This window comes from Pithys albifrons, chromosome 9 (assembly GCF_047495875.1).
Source record: "Pithys albifrons albifrons isolate INPA30051 chromosome 9, PitAlb_v1, whole genome shotgun sequence".
NCBI classification, from domain to species: domain Eukaryota; kingdom Metazoa; phylum Chordata; class Aves; order Passeriformes; family Thamnophilidae; genus Pithys; species Pithys albifrons.
Genome location: NC_092466.1, coordinates 4,488,681 through 4,507,100, shown reverse-complemented (window position 1 = coordinate 4,507,100; position 18,420 = coordinate 4,488,681). Strand labels below are relative to the sequence as shown.

Below are 18,420 nucleotides of genomic sequence, written 5' to 3'. Positions count from 1 at the left end.
TGATGGCTGGTATTATCAAGCAGAGTGAAATATCTCCTGCATTTATTTAACCTTTACTGTGTGGGTGAGATGGAAGGGATTGTATTTTTCTCTTTTCTATCAGGGATGATCAAAGCTTAGCAAAGTTCTATTAGAAGAGGCTGTTAAAATGGATCTGTAATTATAAAAGGGTTGAACCCATCTTCAGGTTTTATTTCTTGAAATTTCTGCTGGGTTGCCTGTTTTTCTACAACACTAAAAGGAAAGGAGATTAAAAGCACAGAAGTGAGAAAAAAATTACCAGTTCTAAAGAGGTGGAAAATGTAGATAAATAGAAAGCGCTGGTATCAGATTTACTGGTTTCTGCTTTGGATCTGTCTAAAGGTTAAACAACAGTGCTATGTATTTCAAATGAAACTCTCAAGTGTATAACTATAGTAGTAAATAGGACACACCTCAGTTTGGTGTTATTATTATTCTATCCAGGGCAGGCATAGACATCTCATCTCAGCACGAGATATTCATACAACTGAAATTCCTGGTAAAATTCCTTTGAGCTTGAGTGTTTTCCCGTGTAAAGGTGCTGGACAACCAAAAAATAATTGCACAGACAAGTACACTTGACAGCTGTTAGGCCATTTATTTAGTAATGCCTGGACTAAAATGGAGTAAGGTCACCTGCATTAGTCATAGTTCTGCTGTGTCTTAATATGTGTCAGCACTAGTGATGGCCAGTAAGGAGCACCAAAGCCACCGTCTTTAGCACCTGATGTTGCTGAGGTCTTCAGCAATGAAATCCATCTGATTTTAACTATTAGATGTCCAGGAATTCCCCAACAAATCCACATCTGGCTACCAAATGAAAAAAAACTTCTCGTTGATAAAACCTCATTTCTGAGAACAAAGCACAGGAACCTCTCAGTTTGGGAAGTTAAACTCAACACCATTATCTCAAGGCAGAAAGCTCTGACCTGCCAGGACTAAAGTACTGGTTTCCATCTTCAATCTGATTATCAGAGTGATTTAAATTTGGCTGGTTTGTTCCTCATTTGTCTGTGCATGTCAACCACCCCCAGCAAGATACCTGGGCAGAGAGAAGCCATCTGAGAAACTCCATCAGTTCACAGCACAAAAAATTGTGCATGAGCTTCATCTATTGTGGTGGCAAAAAAACCTACACATGCCAATGAACAAGCCAAATTAAACTGCTAACAAATTGTCTGCTGTCATTAATCCATATTCCAAAATTATTTCACACTGCTACCTGCACAAGGACATCACTAATCCCTTCTCATCTGTCAAAAAAACCACTCTTCTTGACAAATTGCTGTTATATTTGCTATACAAAAAGATATGGGATATAGAATGTTGTAAGGCTGGTAAAAAGGGTGAAATAAGTAAAATATAATTCCAAACGATGGAATGATTGGATTGGGTGTTTACTTCTATTACTTAATTTAAATGATGCTGACTTGGAGCTGTTCCATAATTTAAGTCATAGAGAATTACATTTGCATTCTTGTGTTTTCTTTGAGCCTTTGCTGCCAAATCCATTGCTGTTATTTAATGGTATCTGCACAAAAAGCATGGGTTGGAATGATCCAAGAAATCTAAGAATATGACTATTTGGCATGCAAGAGTTCATGATTACGTTTTATCCATACTGCAGCCTTTTGCCTTTTATGTGTTTCCAACATTCCTCGACAAGAAAACAAAAGGTTTAAATACAGATGGCACGTGATATTTTTACAGGAAATTTTCTACTGGCACTTTATTTTTGACTCAGTTTTGAATGAAACTTTGGGGAATGTCTTTTCCAAGAATCATACCAAATAGGCAAGGATTGTAACAGCAATTAAAATGTCTAAAACAGAATAGTACTTGGAAGTGTATGCTGCAGTCTTTCTACCAAGCATGTTGAGATGTTTACTTAGCCCCAGACTTCTGGCTGGCTAAAATCATGCAGGTGACCTTTTTCTTGTTATAATTAAGTTCATAATATTGAAGATAATGGAGAAAAGTTGCATTTTCATCAACTGACACTTCGTTCAGTATTTAGTTCATTCTTTCCTAGATCTGCTCTGCATCTTTCCTGAACCTCCATCATCTCCTGCTGTACAATTTTGTTACTTAAAAGCCAGTAAAAAAAGCACAAATCCTGCTCCCAAAGAGGCAGCAGCTGCAAAAGCAGGATGGGCAGATCATGCAGAGGAACACAAAATCCCTTGCATGTCACAGAAAACAGTGGCAAGAGATGTGCAGGAGCACAAAAGGCACTTGAAGTCAAGCCAAAAATCAATAAAAAGGTGGTATCAATAGATTTATTAATTAAGCACCTATCAGTGGCTAAGCCTCCTCTCTCACACACATGATACAACTGGATGTGTCTTCAGGAAGGGCTTTGTTCAAGTCCTTCTCCCATGTTAGAGAAGGGCTGCACAGCACAACACCAAAGTGGTCTTTATCCCATAAGCTTTCCATTAAGTTTGCTTCAGCCTTCCAAAGCCAGGGGAGAAAACACTCCTGGCATTAAACTCTGGAATCACAGAACATCCTTAAATATAAACCACCCAAGAAGGAAAGCAAAGGTGTGTTATTCATTGCTGGGTATTTTTCTGAAATATTATGGTGCTTGTCAAAGGAAAAGGGAGCTGAAATTATGACCCAAGTTTTAATCACATTAAACATAAGTTGTCCCCTCTCAGCTTTCCTCCAATGTGATAATAAAACATAAAGAGTGTCAAACTTTGCTTTGAATTGCAAAAATATACCAATTTTATACTTCAGATACATCATTTTTCAATCAGAACAAGACTTCTCCTTTACAAGTTTCTCTCCTTTTTTTGTTTTTTTTTAAATCCTTCTTCCTCCTCTTTTTAAAGAAAACAGATTTACAAAGGATTAGATAACCCAACAAGCAAAACATTTCCCTCCAGGTTAACTCAAAACACCTTCCTACATTCCTCCTTGCCTCTCCCTTCAACCCGGGGCTTGTTTTGGTTCGGTTTGAATTTCACTCCTGATTTTTCCACCCAAATGGGAACCCCCTCCATCCATCCAGCTCCACTAACAAAGGCCTCGTGCAGAGAAATAGGCATGAAGAGATGGGCTAAGTAACTCTCACTACGACTACAGCCAGGCTGGCAGAAGCAGAACTCGTGGGCGCCGAGAGCTGCCGCGCTGGCACCTATCGCCGCCGCTGCCACCGCCGCGCCCGCTGCCTGTGCCGGCGCGCAGACAGGCTCAGGGGCTGCTTCCCAAACTTCCTCATGATCTCCTTGATCCTTGCCAGGTTGGTTTTGGAGATGGTGAAGTCACACTGCGTGGCTCCCATGTCGTAGCCGACCTCGCAGGTCTTGGTGGCGGCGGTGTAGCCGTCGGCCTTCACTCCCACCATGTACTCGCCCGGGTTGAGCAGGCGCCAGTAATCCCCGTCAGCTCCTGGCAGGGAAAGGAGGAAGGTGTCACTTATAGACTCACAGAATTGTTAAGGTTGGAAAAGACCTCTGAGGTCATCAAGTGCAACCATCAGGTCAGCACCATGTTCATCGCTAAACTATGTTCTCATGCGCCACATCCACATGTTTTTTAATAGAATCATGGAATATGCTGAGTCAGAGGGGAACTACAAGGATCATCAAATCCAGCCCCTGGTCCTGAACCTGATCATCCCAAGAGTCACACCTTGGGCCTGAGAGGATCATCCAAACACTCCTGGAGCTCTGGCAGCCTTGGTACTCTGCCCACTGCCCTGGGGAGCCTGTTCAGTGCCTTCCACCCTCTGGATGAAGAACCTCTTTCTAATATCCAAACTAAACCTCCCTGACAAAACTTCATGCCACTCTCTCAGCTGGAAAAAACCTCTGAGATCATCACCTTTAATCATCAACCCAGTACCATCACCATCATATTCACCACTAAACTATGTTCTCAAGTGCCACACCCACATGTTTTCTGAACACTTCCAGGGGTGGCGACTCTGCCACCTCCTTGTTCAGCCTGTTCCAGAGCTCGACAACCCCTTCCATGAAGAAATTTTTCCTAATGTCTGATCTAAACCTCCCATGGAGCAACTTGAGTCCATTAAATGAGGATGCAGAAGTCCATGACATCACAGACAGGAACCCTCCACCCTCACACCAGGAGGGTGTCAAAGAGTCTGTCCCCCATCACACATACCCCTCCTTGTTCTGCCAACCATGGAGGAAAACACACCCCACTCACATTTTCCAAATGATGAGAAAAGGACAATGAGCTTCATTGTGACTGAAGATTTTTGGGAGTTTTGAGGTCCTGAGGCAAAGGGTTGGTGATTCCCAATGGGTATAAAAGACCATCTCCAAACTAACTCTAACTGATGGATCCAGAGGAGCCCCAGTGGAGGACTCACATCTTATGACCCTGATCAGGCTGCCTGGACACCCAGGTTTTGGTGCTATTTAGTATGTAAAGCTTGTGAATACTTATTATCAGCCCACTTGGAGATGTAAGTAAATTTCCCCTTTTATAAAACCTTACATTTAGTTTTATTCCACTTATTTTATCACAAAGTATAATTCTCCAGGGTACTTAACCACTTCCTTACCCATAATCAACCAAACTACTCATGCACAAAGATATATTTTAACATCTCACTGAACCAGGACTCACTGGTTTCTTCTTTTTCCCCCATAAACAATTTTAGATGTACCTATTTTAGGTATCCATATGCACATAAGGATGGTTTTAGGCTCCTTTTAAATATGATTTTAACTAACATATATTCTTAGTTGTGAACTGAAATAGGTGAAAAACTAATACCTAAAATTAGTTTTGCACTCTGTCCTGGGAAACCCACTGTGAAACAAAATACATATTCAAATATGCAATCCTACATATAAATAGAAATGGAACATCTCTTGCAGGAGGAGGGGTTGGGTTTTTTCAGCACTGATGAGAACTGACAGCCCTGCTAGCACTGGCCTTGGGTTGCTGGCAATGCAGGGTGTAGCAAAAGCTAAAGATGATTTGTATAAAAATATTATACTTGGGAAAAGATCAGACTAGTCAGCCTCTGCTGAAAGAAATAGGATTTTAATTTAGGGGTTTGTAAAATAAAAAAAGCAAACAAACATGTTTGCAAACAGCAAGTCTTAACAAAACAGCAATAGCGACTATACCCTGAAAATGCAGTCTCTGGGTGTGCCAGAATCAGGTTAATTCTTACATCCCAGTTTGCTTAGCTTTTTTTTTTTAATCCAGTTTGACCACATTTTGTGGGATGATCTTGGTCTAAATTTTCTATTTCTCAGGATTCAGGCGTTTTTAGGAAGGGCTCTCAGAGAAGCCCCTTATTCAATTCTCCCTTACCACTGAGTCTGTTGGAACCTTAACAAAAGGACAAAACATCAATCTGCCCAAATTCCTTGTATTTATCCCCAAGGGCTCATTTTCAGCTGTAAATGCTCTGGCATTACCACAGGGCAGGGAAAAGGCTGCGGATCACCCGTGAGTGGCCATGAACACAACCCTGCTCAGAGCCCAGTTTAGCCCCGGGAGTGCAAAACTGACCCACATTTCTCTGACACATTTAACAGTCAGCTCATCACAACCCCACACAAGGCCAGAAATAAACCTACACATTCACACACCACTGGGAATTTATGACAAAGCTGGATATTAAGCCTTTAGCAGGATGCACTTTGCCTCCTCTCCATTTACGAGCAAGCAGACACAACTATTTCTGTCAGCTGTCAGTGCCCAGAATTTAATTCCACACTGAAAGGTTGGGGGGTTTTCATAAATCAGATTAAATCCAGTAGGTAAAAAATGTCAGAACAGATGGCAAAACAAACACAATTAAAAATCCAGATGAATTTAGTAAATAAAAGGTTTGCTGAAGTAACAGATTCCAGTGGGAACAGGCTGGAGGCAGATTACACCCATATCCACCTGCTGGGTCTGGAAAAGGATTGCCATGTCTGCTTAGATAAAATAACCATGCATTAAAAGACAAAGCTTGTATTACTATAAATTAAATGTGTCATATTACTCCATAAATACTCCAATTAAGAGAAATACTTTGAGCCTTATAGGACAGGCCTTACTTACAATTAAGTAACTGTACAAGTGTAAAAGGAATTTTTACACTTAAATGTACCAAATTTTATGAATTTAAGTACATTATGAAAATCTATCTAATGCTCTTTTACCTACAAAAGACTCCCCAGGAGAGTTGGCCATAATGCTGCACACTCAATGCATGTAACAACTAAAACTCAAATTTTCCCTACTGCCCAGGCAAGCCAAGAATGAGGCTGGAGGGTTATAATACCAGAATTATGCTTAGCTTGGACTTGTTTTATTAAATATTACTAAATGCTACTTCAAAATCCTTGAATTTTGGTACATAATATACACTGAAATCATAGCAATCTTACCAAATATTAGTAAGAAATTTCTCTAGACATTATATGAAATTAAATTAATTCTGCCTAAGTGTAAAAATCATGCAGAAATGTGTATCTGTCCTTAACTCTGGCTGTGACACAGAAATGTTTCACCAGGAAGAAACTGCACATTTCCTCATCAATATGTACTTTGACATTTCCAAAATGTGCCATTACAGGAAGCAACCCCCAAAAGTGCCTTTGCACCATGGGGGAAACAGTTGCATTTGTTCATGCTGTTGATGAACTCTTTCCAAAGGTTACCTCACAGAGCACAGTCCATATCTGACTGTAACAACATGTAATCACTCAGACTTAATCAATAGTTACATCTGCATCGAGAGAAAATGGAATAATTTCCCACAAAGCTCTTACTCTCAGGATCAATGGCTTCAATCAGCCTGTTAATAGTGTTGGCTGAATGTCAGCATCCCTCTGTTACCACAAGATACATTGTGTGTCCAAGAGAAATTAATAACAATGTGATTTCCATGACCTTTTTTTTTCCCCCCCACAGGAAGAAGCAAAGACATTTTCTCAAACATGTAAATGTTATTAGAGGGCTTTTACAGACAACCTGGGTCTGGCTCTACAGAGTACTCAACCAGATTAAAGTATCAATGAAACAGCAGATACCTCAGAGCTCAGCTCACTTGAAACACAACTTATATGAATAGAGATAGTGGCCATAATTCTTCTCTTGCTTGGCCTGTTTTTATATCAAGGCAACTCAGAGGTTTAAATGGAAACATCTTTCATTTTAAAAGGTACAAATGAAGGAAGACTGCTGACAATTTGCCTTCTTTATCTGGAATTATATGTGTCATTTTAGCTTTTTGGCTCCAACATAAATCCTCTGGTTTCAGAGACTAATGAGACGTGTATTGTTATCTGTATAATATAAAACAGCAGAGAAGTTTTATGTTCCCATTTATAAAGTGATTCCCAAACAGAGTGTGAGCTTTAATGTCCCATTAAAAATAAAAATTAAAAAGAATGAAATAAGAACTTTTATTTTTACTAACAATTGCAGATGGCCTCGAGCCAGAGGAGCTCAGCAATAAGTTAAGATGTAAATAGCTGCATTATTCCCTCAGTGTTACAAGGTGCATTTTGGGATCTTGCACGTTCACTGCACTTGCCATTGACTCTCCTTCCTGTAGCACTTTTACTGTCTTTAATCTGTTGATTTTTATTTTACATGACAATCCAGTGTGCAGAGAACTGAGATTAATCACATATTGCAATAACTCAGCCTCCACCAGAGCAATACATTTATTCTGTTAACAGAGTAATACAACCCACACTTTATGGCAGACTTTCAAGACTGCCAAGGCTTCCAAGACAAGAAAAACCAGCTGATTACTTTAATCCCCGCTATCATTTCCCAGTGGTCCCATTTTGAAATGTTTAAGGCAGAATCATTATTGCCTAATTAAATATCTGTCATTCAATGTTTTCTTTTACAATGGAGACACAGTAGCACTGAAATTAATCATAAACTAAGTTAGATATTCCAAGATTCATTATTGGCTCAGATCATCTACTGCAGCAAACATTAAAGTTTTGGAAGTCTGAAGGTCTATGATATTCCATAGCCTGAAATCAGTTTATGTGTCAATACTCACCTCAGGGGCAAAGCACATGAAAGTGGCAGCAAATAAAGGACTCAGAACACCAGTAAAGACATAAAAATACATAAAAATACACAAAATCAGTGTTCAAAAACAATGTGGATGTGGTATTAGGGACATGATTTAGTGGTAACATGGCAGTGCTGGGTTAATGGTTGGACTCAGTGACCTCGAGGTCTTTTCCAAACCCAAAGATTCTGTAATTCTGTGGTTCACAATCCTGTAACTGTCAACAGCCAGAGAAACACTCTTCGCCCAGCAAGGCATTACAAACACTCTTCACCCAACAAGGCATTACCTACACCCTCATTTCTCAGTGCCATCATTATCCTGGGTTAGATTTGCACTATATTTACATGAGAAAAGTAGCAATAAGGGTTCTTTAGACTCAGGCTATTGATCTGGAGCAGATAAACCCTGTTTGCTCAATACTTTGTAAGAGGTGGAAAGATGAGGAGTGGTGAGGAAAGCCAGAGCTCTGTTCTTCTCTACACAGCTGCAACATAGGAAAAGTGACTCTCTCCCCATGCACCAATCCCTCTGCACCACTCTCCTTGGACGGCTGGCTTTTCTCTGAAAAGAGTTCAAAACGCCATAAAGTTCTGTATTTTCTTTTATTTGCTTTTCAACCATAAATCTGTTCCTTTGCACTGATGGTTTTGCTTTTTTTTTTTGTTTTACCTGTGCGAATGTCATGGTTGACACCTTCTACTGAGATAACAGCATTTGGGATTCCCTTCCCATGCACATCTTTCACGATGCCTTTGATGCCACGATGGACCTACAGAGAGAATAAAAAGGCAAGTAAATATTGCACAGCAATCAGCAGTTGTATCACTAGGAAGTTACAACGAATCATTAATTTCATATGTGAATTATAGTCCTACTTTATGGCTCACAAAACTTTGAAATATCATTACTAACCCCCTATCAGCCCTCCAGGCATTAACTTGGGAATCAGCTTGTGAATTCTGTTAGGATTCCTCAGGCATCAAATGCAAGACATAGATAAAAAGAACGGATAAAGCAACAGACCCAAGTGTGCTTTTTTTTTTTTTTTTTGGTAGCCCTTTCTGGCAAGCTAGAATCAAATTTTGAGAAGATCCATTATTTAATTCTCTTAAGCCAAACCAGCCTGACTGCAGCGACCTGTCAGTATTTCATGTAGGGAAGGTTTCTATCACAAATACCAACAACCACATAATTAGTCATGCAAGGAAAATACCAGAAGCCTGAAACTCTCAGTCTGAAAGGAGTCACCACGTTATTCAGAAGCTGAACTCCTGTGCCTTACCTGTTCCATAAAAACAATGAGGGACTCGCGGTTGTTCTCCCACTCTTCAGGCAGCTCACTCTCGTGGGGATACTTGTCACAGCCAACGTAGATGGAGAGCTCAAAGCAGTTGGTGTGCAGGTAACTGAAGTCGTTAATGCCTGTCAGTAAGGGGTAAAAAGGAAACAATTTCATATCCTTTTTAATCTATTGATCAGACCTGATTTTTAATGCATATTAATATAACTTCTTCAAACACAAACTGGGTATTTATCCAGCTGGTTTAGTCTGCAGACCTGGAAGGGCAAAGATTCTTAGAAATGCCACAGTGTGGCCGAAACAGCGAAATGGATTAGCAGGAGTTGCAGTCACCAAGTGCTTCTGATTGAAAAAAGTTAAAACAAACCCCCTAGTCCTGTCCAATTACCACAGTGCAGTAGTCAAGTGTTTAATGAGCCCTCAGTGCCTTCTGGAAGCAGAGCAGGAGGATTATATAATACAGATGTTCAGCTTTTCACTTGTGTTGATGGGGAAAACCTAAAAATCAGCCAGTGGCATGTGCTACTCTGCACAAACGTGCTTCCCCTCCACTTGAGAAACAGCCACAATTATTTTCCCCTCACATACTGTGTCCCATCTTGACTAATCTGCTGTGAAATGTTTTGCAATACACAGTAATTGCTCAGTTTTAATACATGCATTTAAGAAAATGGCTTAAATTTGCCAAGAACAACTCTTTTATAGTGTCTGAACATGCAAATCCAGCCTTGGAAACACTGGAAATAAAATTAAATCGATCTTTGTCCTTGTGCAGTTCACCCAGTGTAGAAAATAACATGGCTGGGTTTTGAGGCACACAGAGGTGTTGGATATCTGTGCTGCACACACTTCTCCAGGCACTCTCTGGTGCTGAAAAGCAATTAGAAAAATCCCTTATAAATTTTCCCATGGGGTGAGCAGTGAGAAGTCTGTGCAAGATCACTGCAAGGCCAGGAAGAAGATGGATGAGAAGAGAGGGAATGGGCAGCATCAAGGTGTGGTACAATGAGGAGATGCCACCCACACCAAAGGGCAGGTGGGAGAGGGTCTGCAAGCAGTTTATTTGGGTGTCACCTTCAGGTCAGGCATGAAGTAAGCAGGGGTTAGGTCAACAAAGTGTTACACGTGGATCTAACAGGGAAAATAAATAGTGAAGTACACAGCAAGATCTACACAGTCATGGAACTACAGAGTGAAAAACTATAGGAGTAATCTGGAATCATATTTGGACAACCCTTTGCAATGCAAAATAACTATCTATAAATGCATAGATGTATATCAGCAATAAAAATCCCTTTCTTGCACGGTCTAAGTAGATACAGGAAGACTAAAACAATCTTGCAGATTGCAGACTGAACTCCAATAGTAACCACTTCTTTTGAGGTTTACTCTGGAGTCCAAGGTGTAAAAGCTGGAAATAAAAGTCATATTCTAGTTTGTCTCAGAGAATATTCTGGAAGCCTTACTACAATGGAACAGAGCAGGATATAAATAATAATGAAAGCATCATCAAGCAGTAAAACAGATCAGATGAAGCAGATCCCATGTGTAATTGGTCCTAAGAAATCAAGATGATATTTAGCATCTATATTGTTCATCATTACTTAATGTAACAATATGACAGCTGGTAGTGACATGGTCAATGTCATCTTTTCTGGATCGATTCATAATCATGTTTCTTACAGCACTTAGGAAAATGAGTCTCATAAATTAGTCAATTAAGTGATCAAGTCAGCTTTCAGAGAATGCTTTAGAATTTGCAGAAATACACAGAAATGTATTATCAAGCACTGGCCTTGTGATCTAAGAGTTCAATCTTCCCCTCTGCCCTATTCCACCCAACACTTTTTAACCTCCTGAAAAAATATTTGAGAAGTTAATTCTTGACTGTAGCCTTTCAAGGCAGGCCAGTACTAACTTCACATGGGTCAATGTAAAAGCCACAGAAGCTGTGTCCAAAGTTTAAAAATGTTTATGCAGTGGAAGTACCTGCAAGTTCCAAACACAAGCCAGTTCCCGTAAAGGAACACTTGCCTGCATCTGTTTGCCATTACTGCTGCCGTTGTTCCTCGTGTCATCAAGTGATGGCAGAAGTGTGGCTGATTTCTTAATTTCAGAGAATATGTTGTTTGACAGAGGTACTTATAAAAACACAAAAATTTTGAGCAGAACTGTGATGAATCAGCAGTGCCTGATTCCAAATCTGCTCCAAGTGTACACCCATAGAGATAACCGTGCCTAATGCTGTTAAAATTGTACTCCTAATTGGGCTTTCCTGGAAATCCATGTTTTGGCTGCACCACAGGACACAGCTTCGCCCTCATGCTCCTTAACAGGGTGACAGGCTTGGGCATATGGTGATGGATGTAGCCTGGAATTTATTCTGGCAGCAGAAATGCCTGTGGAGCACATGCAAAATTTAGGTGTAAGGATGTCCAGGTCTTTTAAAAACAGGATGGTGGCAGGCAAGCAGCAGATTTTTCTGGCATGTTATTACAACTCAAAGGGAATGTGTATGGGAGGCTGATGTGAGCAGGAGGATTTCCTTATCTGAGGGCCACTGGAATCTCTCCCTGGAGTCACTGCTTCAGGTCTGACATTAGTTCTGATGTTCAGCAGCACTTTTCTGTTGTCACCTCAAGAGATGGCAAAGGCTGACAGTGGGTTTGGACTGGGTTGGCTTCCTCCTGACAAAGTATCTTGAATGTATAGAATTCTTAAAACTAATATCCTGCATGTAAACTTTTGGAAAACTAGGTTGTAAAACAAATACACACCTGGTATTAGTGACAGTGTCTCCTCAATCCTCTGATCAGGGATGAAATGCACAGGCCTTCAGATGGGGAATTATTCCTCTATTTGACCACCGGTGCCTCTGGAATGTACACCAGGCAGTGGTGGCATTATCCTATTTAGGCAAGGCATTGCTAACTGGAGTTTCTACCAACACTTACTTCCAGCCACGGTGTGCCAGGAGGCTCCATTGACAGTGCCATCCTCCTTCTGGAAATCCTCCGTGTGACACGCTCTCCTCCTCGCGTCCGTCATCAGCCGGTGGGTGGAGGCATAGGAATAGGCCAGCCAGCGGAACACGTGGTCATCTGGGGTGGGAGTGTAGTCCTGGGTCTTCCACAGGGACCTCACCATGTCGTAGGGATAGGCCACCACCAGCTCCCCTCCCTGCAAATTGCCACCCAGCACGAAAGGGATCTTTTCCATCCACGCTATTATTGCCCGTGTCTCAACTGCCACCTGGGAGAGGAAGGGAGAGCAGCTTTGACTTGAACTGTGGGATCTGTGTCAAAGGCACGGCAGGTGAAGGAGTCCTGCTGTGGGTTTCTGAGCACGAGGAGCCCACAGAAGAGATGTGGCCGAGGAGAAGGACTGCTTTAAATTGTCACAGACAACCCAGAAAAACTATCAAAACCTTCATGTTAGTAATCTATGGAACAGGAGCATCTCTGTGGAGTGAGGCCAAGAGCAGGAACTGACAGAGATGTCACATGGTGACCCTGCTCTCCTTGCCATGGGTTGAAATGAGTTTCCAAACCCAGGCATTTTAAACATAATATCCATAAATTAAAACACAAGAAGTTCCACCTCAGTATGAGGAAGAACTTCTTTCCATGGAGGGTGGCAAAGCCTGAAACAGCTGCCCACAGAGTGGAGTCTTCCCCTCCGAAAACATTCCAAACCCACCTGGACACGTTCTGTGTCACCTGCTCTGGGTGGCCCTGCCTTGGCAGGGAGGTTGGAGTAGAGCAGCTCCAGACATCCCTTCCAACCCCAATTATCCTGTGATTCTGAAGCACTAAAGAAACTGCCACAGTTAATTGCCTTCCCCTCAGCCACTATTAATAGTTGCCATTATATTTAAAAGGTCAGGCAAAAATAAGTTAAATTTTTGGCACTACAATCCAATAAAGAGTTCAGCGTAAGCCACTGCATTGGTTTTCCATATGCCTGAGCTGTTACTGTGTTATTTAAGGTAAGAATATGTTTCAAATAAGAAGAAATAAGAAGTCTGATCCACCTGGCTGAGCTCCGTGGTGGGCTTCTCCCCATCTACCTGTTGCTCCATAAATGTTGGGTATTGAGTCCTCCAGGTTTTCACAACAGACAAGGGAAAAGAGAATCCTCCAGGAAGCAGTTCCTTCCTCAAGACCTGGGGGTGAATGGTCTTTTTGGGGTGCATTTTTATTTTCACTAACAGGGAAGTCTAGACAGGAAGCTCAGATCAGGTGAGGAACTTCAGCCCCAAGTTACTCATTCCTTAAGAAATGTAAATCTCCCAGCCTTGGTGTTCCCCTCTCCCTGGCCCTACTCACAGTGGCATTTTCTGACAGGTACCAGTCAGGGATCGGGATGTGATGATTTGGAACTTTCCTTTTACTCTTCTTCTGATCTTCTGACTCCCAGAGCAAGGAGTTTAAGTCAGGAAAATTATTGTTGATGTCAATGCCATCCTGAGTCCATCGTCCTAAAGACCAGCCCCCTAATTCTGAACCCTTGGATTGAAAAATAAAAGAAAAAAAATAAAGGAAGGAAAAGAAAAAGATAAATGTTCATTCTGCATACAACAAATGGTGAGCCTTCAGCAAAGTGTTTGGGAATGTGCCAAAGGTAATTCTATGTGGAAAAATTAATGAATTATCATTTAATTAACTGAAATAAATAATTGGCATTTTTTTAAATTTTGTATGGAACCTTCAATGAGGTGAAGCAAACCCCATGAATAATTACTTGAGTTTAGCCAAAATATATCTTACAATAGCACACATTTCCCTTCCATGACTATGACTGTGACTTTCCTGTGCCCTGCAAGATTTTCCAGTGCATTTGACCAGCCCCTATGATTTTTCCTCCTGGTGTCTGTCTTCCTCCAGACAGAATTATTACGATGCCCTGCACAATGTGCTCTCCTTAAAGGTGCACTATTAAATTTCAGCTGTGGAGGAATGCAAATATTCACGTGCTTAGCTTGGTTACTTGTGGGAAACAGACTGCATGACTTTTTCATTTTCCATAATGGTGTTCCCATTGATCTGTACACCTCAGTATGGTTTGTTCTGGCAGTTTTTGTAACCCTTCTTTCCATATATATTTTCCTCTTAGCCAATGTCACATAAAATACTGTTTCTTTCAGCTTTCTCCTAAGATGTTTCAGTGGTTTATGTTTACTTTGATGTGTTTGCTTAATTTTTAAATTTTGATTGCTTGTAAAATATGATCTTTGAAAAAAAATGACAAGAGGAGCATGTTTTATTCATCCACTATAAATAAAAGAATTCCTTGAGATGTTGATGATCACATACTGCTTTATATGCCTTGTCATATCCATCTGGGTTGACTGAGGGCAGGAGGTGGATTCTTGTGTCCTCAATGAGATGCACAATCCGTGGGTTCCCAGCCAGGTATTCCTGGCACATGAACTGCATTAGCAAAAGGATCAGCTCACGTCCAAGCACTTCATTGCCATGAGCTCCTGCAATGTAGTGAAACTCTGGCTCCCCTGTTGAAAACACACGGAGCAGAATTATGTTCAGAGCAGAAATTAAATATCTACCAAATGTCACTGATGTCACTCAGCAACGTTTCACACAAGGAAAGTTGGAGAAATGCCTTAACTGCACAAATGATGCACAAACTTTAGAGAAACAAATTACTTTCTCCTGGTACTTTACGACAGGCTTGTGTACCAGTGATATCTAAAGCCACTGTGTAAAACCTCCCAAATGCATTTTTCATTAAACAGCTTTTTAATTATACTCCCAATTTCAGCACATTAGAGGTAGATTTGAACAGTTCTGAGAGACTAAAAATAACATGAAAAATACATTGCTAGTAGTTCTCTGGGACAGATGTTAAGGCTCTTGAAAGATAACAGTCAGTAACTGCAAATAATTGATTTCTGACTTCACAGACTCCTTTTCCTTCTCTGAAACAGGTTCCTGTGTGTAGTTCAGGGTTATACTGAGTGCCACAGTCCTTGCACTCAACAACAAAATACTCCAGGGATGATTAGGAATAGTGTGCATTCACCCCAAGTAAGAAAGGTAAATTTCCATTCAAAGTTACATAAACCTCACAACTAAAATCCATTCCCTACTACTAAAATTCACTTTTATTGTTATGAAGAATTACCATTAAAGAATTTGATCCCATGTTCAAAATGTCTTCTATTTGTGCTCACCCTCCTCCTCTCAGTTTAGAAATACAGCACTGAGGTTCCTCCCACATATATTTGAAACCTTTGCTGCCATGAAGATAATTCCACCAGTGATAATTACTGAAGATACAGGGAAAGAGGAGGGGGAAAAAAGCCAAATCCCAACACCCTCCAAGAGATTTAGACTAAATCCTAACCAACTTCGTGTTCTCCTGGGTTGTCAGAAATCTCGACAGCGTACAGCTTCAGTCCTTGGTTGCTTTTTCCAATATTGTAAATTCTTGTGATATTTGGGCACATTTTATTCACAGTTTTCATCAACTGCCAACAGAAAACCAAACAAACACATAGTTAAACAATGCAGCATCAAAATAGGTCCACTATGAATTACTTTATTCCATATTGATGTGGCAAAATGCTTCATTTTCTCCTCTGATTATTTCTTAGTTGTAAATCTTTGTGTTCAGTTAATGAATTTATCATGTTTCTAAAACATTATGCAATGGAGAGGAATTAAAATAATGCAGAGTAATTAAAATAATGACACTGTGATGTACTACAGGGAAGGGACTTGAGATGACCCAAGGTGTTGGTGGCACAGCGTTGGCTTTACAGGTTGCCACAGACACATTTTTGCCCAGTAGGGGAGATTTCTCTCTCCTTTGCTCTATGCAACAGCAATTAAATCAAAATAAGTGAAAAGAGAAGGATTTAATCCATTTAAACAAGATTTTTCCCAGTGTGTTTTGATTATATCTGCCTCTGCTGAGGTAGAAATCAAACCCACCCTTCTCGCATTATGATTTGAAATCTCATATGGCAAAATTGTTAATTAAGGCAGTGTTGATGTGGCCAAAAGAGTGAAATAGATATAATAGGGATGACTCCCTGAACACAAGATATACTCCTTCAGCAAATAAAAGATTCCTCAGAATTTGCTTATCGAGTTTCAGCAAAAAATGGAACAAAAGTAGAAATAATAATGGAAATGTTATCAGTGGAGACATTCCTCCCATCCAAATCTATTCTATTCACTCCTTCTTCAGAAGGCCAGTGGGATCCTGTCCTGTATCAAAAATAGCGTGACCAGCAGGACCAGGGAAGTGATCCTTTCCCTGTACTCTGCATTGGTGAGGCCACACCTTGAGTACTGTGTTCAGTTCTGGGCCCCTCAGTTCAGAAAGGATATTGAGATGCTGGAGCGGGTCCAGAGAAGAGCAACAAGGCTGGAGAAGGGACTGGAGCACAAGTCCTATGGGGAGAGGCTGAGGGAGCTGGGGTTGTTTAGTCTGGAGAAGAGGAGGCTCAGAGGTGACCTCAGCACTGTCTGGAACTGCCTGAAGGGAAGTTATAGCCAGGTGGGGGCTGGTCTCTTCTCCCAGGCACTCAGCAATAGGACAAGGGGGCACGGGCTTAAGCTCTGCCAGGGGAAATTTAAGTTGGATATCAGAAAAAAATTTTTTCCAGAGAGAGTAATCAGGCATTGGAATGGGCTGCCCAGAGAGGGGGTGGATTCACCATCCCTAGAGATTTTTAAACACAGATTGGACGTGGCGCTGGGTGCCATGATCTAGTAAATGAACTAGAGTTGGACCAAGGGTTGGACTCGATCTTGGAGGTCTTTTCCAACCCAATCGATTCTATGATTCTATGATTCTATATGGCATGACACAGTCAAAATATAATCAAACTATAATAATCCAATACTAAAATGCATAGACTTGAGGGTATATTTCTGTTTAAAGCAATGGAGTTACACAGATGTCATCCAGATCAGCATATCTTGGGTCTGAATTGTCCCACAAACACTGTGGCATTTCAGGTGAGTGTTAAAATTTATAAACAAAACTGAAAATTTCCGTAGTGATACTAAGTTTTTGCAAATAGCTTTAAATGACAAGAATTTATCTGTCTTGATCTTTTTTTCTTTGGAAGGAATTGAAGAAAGAAATCAGTACTTTACTGCAAATTGGAACCCTGGGGACTGTTAATTAGTCAATCATTTCATAAACAAGCGTGCATACATTATTGAGGAAATATTGTGGCACAACAGAACTGCTTGCTCACACATTGTTAATTTAGAAACAATATTGGATGATCACAAGGCTGATGATTTTAAAAATGCAATAATTAGGTATGTCCAATTCCCATGCCACCATTTAGCAAATCGAAGTGGAAACACAACTCACATGGGGAAGAACATCATTAAAATTCCTCTCGTAAAAAGCTTCACTTCTATTTATAATCATTTTGCAAAGAAACTGAAAGGATGCTATTTCTGTACATTTGTTCATCTCACACATTGGTTTTCCACATATGAGAAACAATTCTTGTGGCAAATCTGAACTCATCACTAGCCTGAAAAATATAATCAGTTATGCTTTTTCAGTGTATTGTCTTATTTCATACCTACTTATTTTCATCACTGTCATCATCATCACTGTGCTAGTATTATGGGGACCCAGATAATTCCACAGAACTCTTTTTAATGTTCTGGGCATAGGTAAGTGGGTGTGTCATTTATTGTTCCAGCTGAAACACACAGGTGAAGCCAGAGAACACTGGTTTATATCTTGCAGCATTTGATTTATTTGAGTCAATTACTAACTTTTTGAGATCCACTGCCTTAAATCTTCCTGCTTAACCTGCTCACAATGAATCAAAAATGTTATCAATGGATAGAGAAACACAGAATTTCTCAGTTTAAAAAAGCCCTCTAACATCACTGAATCCAACCATTCCCCCAGCACTGCCAAGGCCACCACTAACCCATCTCCCCAAGTGCCACATCTAAACAGCTTTAAAATCTCTCCAGGGATGGAGACTCCACCACTGTGCCAAGCAGCCTGTGCCAGGGCTTGACCACCCTTTCAGGGAAGAAATTTTCCTTAATATTCA

At 40.6% G+C, this 18,420-nt stretch overlaps 1 protein-coding gene across 1 annotated transcript in view; it reads right to left on the bottom strand.

The window, feature by feature from the left end:
- Positions 1-523: 523 nt before the first annotated feature.
- CPXM2 (carboxypeptidase X, M14 family member 2) overlaps positions 524-18,420 on the bottom strand; it is a 76,753-nt gene continuing 58,856 nt past the window's right edge. Inside the window, exons 7-13 of the mRNA XM_071563334.1 lie at positions 15,720-15,843; positions 14,669-14,865; positions 13,682-13,861; positions 12,308-12,605; positions 9,336-9,475; positions 8,723-8,822; positions 524-3,420 (exon numbers count right to left, since the gene is read on the bottom strand). Coding sequence (XP_071419435.1) covers positions 3,167-3,420; positions 8,723-8,822; positions 9,336-9,475; positions 12,308-12,605; positions 13,682-13,861; positions 14,669-14,865; positions 15,720-15,843 — 1,293 coding nt within the window. The 3' untranslated portion in view covers positions 524-3,166. The remainder of the gene's footprint in view (positions 3,421-8,722; positions 8,823-9,335; positions 9,476-12,307; positions 12,606-13,681; positions 13,862-14,668; positions 14,866-15,719; positions 15,844-18,420) is intronic.